Here is a 3,599-nt window from a genome sequence, read left to right on the forward strand (position 1 = left end):
AAAAGGTCAAACGGGGCCCTGGCCGTGCCCTGGCGGGCCTGGCGGGGCGGGGGCGGGTGGCATGGGGGTCCCCACCTGGAAGTGCGGGCTGTAGTGGTTGTCCCTGTTCACGATCTCTGTCTCCCGGCCATCCCTGGCCAGCACTGTGACCACCTTCTGGCCGGTCAGGTGCGTGTGGAGCTGAGAGGCGAAGATGTGAATCCCCGAGGCAGGCAGGGCCTGCGGGACGGGGCAGGGTCAGGGCTTGGCAGGCGGCCGCCGCAGCCCACAGCCCACGAGCGGCCTTGTGCCTGGGTGGCCCTGGCCCTTCCTCCTCCCAAGTCGGGCGAGGCGCTGGCCGTCCCAGTTGTGGCCGGGAAGCACCGGGGAGACGGGCCAGCCCTCACATCACCCCCAGGGCAGAAGATGACATCCCAGACGTTCCCTCGACGTGACGCTCACGCGGTTTAGATGGAAATCATCCTAAAACGATTACATTCGTCGAGCGATTTCTCCACCACATGTCATCTCCCTGACCTCGCACCGCCGTGCCATCCACACGGTCGGCAGCTCCGTCACCAAGTGACCACAGGTTGCTGCACCTCTGCGAGTCACCCGACTCCCCCTCCGTGCCTCCAGCTTGCTCTCCGCCAGCCACCGCCCCTGCCCTTGGTCATTAGGGGCACCCTCTGGCCCCCTTGCAGTGATGGAGGGCTGGGAGACCTTATGGCCACATGTGTGACAACTGGGAGCCCCTGCCGATGGGTGGGACCACGGGTCTCTCCCCTTGGTCCCCAGAGTCCAGATGTGTGACAGGTGCAGGGGGATTGCCGTCTTGGGGCCTATGGTCGAAAACACGGTGCTTCTTCTGGGCTTGTCTTCGGCTGGGATGTCTAGACCAGGACAGACTTCCGACTGCGGAAGCTGTGCCCCTCGGGGGTCTGCCAACAGAGACGAGACCCCCACTCTTCCAGAAGCCCTTCCACAAGCGTCCACAGAAATGTGATTTTCCCAAAGAACGTGCTATTGGAAGGGGAACAAGAACACTGAGCTCTTTTTGGTTTTTGCTGTAAAGTACTTAGAGACTCTGCGGAGAGGAGGCAGGCAGGCCCTCGTTTCCAGGCTGGCGAGAGGTGTGCTCAAGGTCAGAGGGTCAACACGACCACCAGCTCTGTCTCAAGGGCACTTTGCTTGCCTAAGGCTTCGAGGAGCCCCCCGCCAAAGGACAAATCCCAGGGGATCCACTCATGGGAAGACAAATCCACTCTAAACCTCACCGCAGAGCAGGCTGCGCCTGACTTCTCGCTCTGCACGGCAGGCATGGTGGCCCCCGCGGGCCCCAGGTTCCTCATCTGTTGGGTGGATATGCAAACCCTCACCCGGCTCTGTGACAGTGAAGGGGCCATGCGGGAGAGGGTGTGCACAGCATTCACAACGGACCGAGAAGTAACATCCGCCAAATAGAAACCACCAGAGTAAGACAGACAGCCCACCGGAAACACTGGACGAAGTTACGAGCAGGTATTCACAGAAAAGGAGGGCGAATGGCCTAGAGGTTGGCGCCAAGGTCCTCAGCGTCTATAAATGTGTCCTGAGGTCAGTCGCTCAGTCGTGTCTGACTCTTTGCCACCCCAGGGACTGTAGCCCGCCAGGCTCCTCTGTCCATGGGATTCTCCAGGCAAGAATACTGTAGTGGGTGGCCTTTCCCTCCTCCAGGGTATCTTCCCAACTCAGGGACCCAACCCAGGTCTCCCGCATTGCAGGCAGATTCTTTACCGTCTGAGCCACCAGGGAAGCCCAAGAATACTGGAGTGGGTAGCCTATCCCTTCTCCAGGGAAACTTCTTGACCCAGAAATCAAACCAGGGTCTCCTGCATTGCAGGCGGATTCTTTACCAGCTGAGCTACCAGGGAAGCCTACTTCTATAAATAGGGGAATTCAAATGAACAGCAGGGATGTTTTTCTCCCAATGATTGACACGCTAAGACACTAACACAGTGGGTGGGTAAGTCTGGGGCGCTGGGCACACCCCAGTACTGTGGGGGAGGAAAGCTCCGAGTGGGCTTTCTGGGGGCCGTTTTACCAGAGTCATCCCAGTGAAAGCTCACATCCCCGTGCGTGGCAGCTGCACCTCCAGAATCCACCTGGCACAAGTTTCCTGAGCGCACATAAATTCCCTGGAGGGTTTCTTCCCATCAGTGGGAAGTTAAGGCAGCCTGGATGCTGGTGATGAGAGGACAGGTCAGCCCTGGCCAGAACTGGGGGCGGCAGGGGGCATGGAGGACCCAGAATCTGGGGAGCCCCTTTCACTCCTCCGGAAGCTCAGGCCCTCCATCTGCTCAGGAGACTGATGTTACCTGTGCCCACCTGCCCCTCGCAGCCCCGGGGACCAGTGCTCCCTCGTATGCTCTGCCCTGGACGCCTGGCTGGTCTCAGGTGATGAAGTTCCCATTTCATCCGTGCTGCACGTCGGTTAAAGGGCAAGTCACGGACGAACTATTCAATTTGTTTTGAAGCATGCAAGTGAACGGGCTTGTAGCAACAAGCAGGGAAAACATCTAGAAGGAAACAAAAGATCCCAGAACTGGCAGCCAGGGCAGAGGAGAGGACGCTGCGCTGAGGGGGCCTTGGGGGTCAGCTGCGTTTTTCCGCGGTGAACGCGTGCCTGCCCACTCGTGGCTGAACTCATATTTTCAATGCTGGCTGGGGTGTGGACTGAATGCGTGCATGCTAAGTTGCTTCAGTCGTGTCCGACTCATTGTGACCCTTTGGACTGTAGCCTGCCGGGCTCCTCTGTCCATGGGATTCTCCAGGCAAAGTACTGGAGTGGGTTGCCATGCCTTCCTCCAGGGGATCTTCCTGATCCAGGGATTGAACCCGAGTCTCTTACGTTTCCTGCAGTGGCCAGCGGGTTCTTTACCACCAGCCGCACCACCAAATGGGGGCCCACAGTTATTGCTGGAGAGGGTGATGCAGAACACGCAGCCGCAGGAAGGCTCCTTGGGGTCAGGGGGCTGGGGAGGCTGCAGAAGCTGCAGGGTGGGGGGGAGCGAGGTCACAGCTGCTGCCCTTGGTGCCCACCCTCGGGCCTCAGCAGGAGAAGTGCCAGGCCCCGCCCCGGGTCCGGCCACTCACCAGCTGGGTGCACTTGTCCGTGCAGTAGCCGGTGAGGACGAAGGCCGTCTCCTGCGGGGGGATGGCCATCACGGGCGTGTACGCCAGGCCCAGCTCCATGATGCCCGCATCGAAGCGCCGCAGCGCAGCCGTGTAGTACAGGCGGATGCCCGAGGAGTCGCGCCGGCCTGGGGGGAGGAGGGACGGAGGTGAGCGGAGGCCCTGACCCCCAGCCCCACACATGACCCCCAGCCGCCCTCAGCCAGGAGGCGCTGGGCACCCATGCCTGCTGCTCCCTGCCTTTGTCCCCACACCCGTTTAGTCCAGGCAGACGCCATGGTTACCGGAAGACAAATTCACGCACCCTGCGCGGTTCCCATAGGGAGAGAAAGAGCTATTGTTTCTGCGAAAACGAGGCAAGTGCTCTGGGAAGACTTAACTAAGGCAGCAAACGAAAGCCCAGAACGGTGCTCTTAAGCCCGGCAGGGCGAGATGCCTGCCGTGGG

The 3,599-nt window shown here is 60.4% G+C and overlaps 1 protein-coding gene across 1 annotated transcript in view; it reads right to left on the reverse strand.

Annotated features, from left to right (window-relative positions):
• The window catches only part of DBH (dopamine beta-hydroxylase (dopamine beta-monooxygenase)), a 20,355-nt gene that overhangs the window by 7,076 nt on the left and 9,680 nt on the right, over positions 1-3,599 (reverse strand). The window contains exons 7-8 of the mRNA XM_010832764.1: positions 3,115-3,281; positions 76-219 (exon numbers count right to left, since the gene is read on the reverse strand). Of these exons, the coding sequence (XP_010831066.1) occupies positions 76-219; positions 3,115-3,281 (311 nt within the window). The remainder of the gene's footprint in view (positions 1-75; positions 220-3,114; positions 3,282-3,599) is intronic.

The sequence above is a fragment of the Bison bison genome, unplaced genomic scaffold, assembly GCF_000754665.1.
Source record: "Bison bison bison isolate TAMUID 2011002044 unplaced genomic scaffold, Bison_UMD1.0 scf7180017862242, whole genome shotgun sequence".
Lineage (NCBI taxonomy): Eukaryota > Metazoa > Chordata > Mammalia > Artiodactyla > Bovidae > Bison > Bison bison.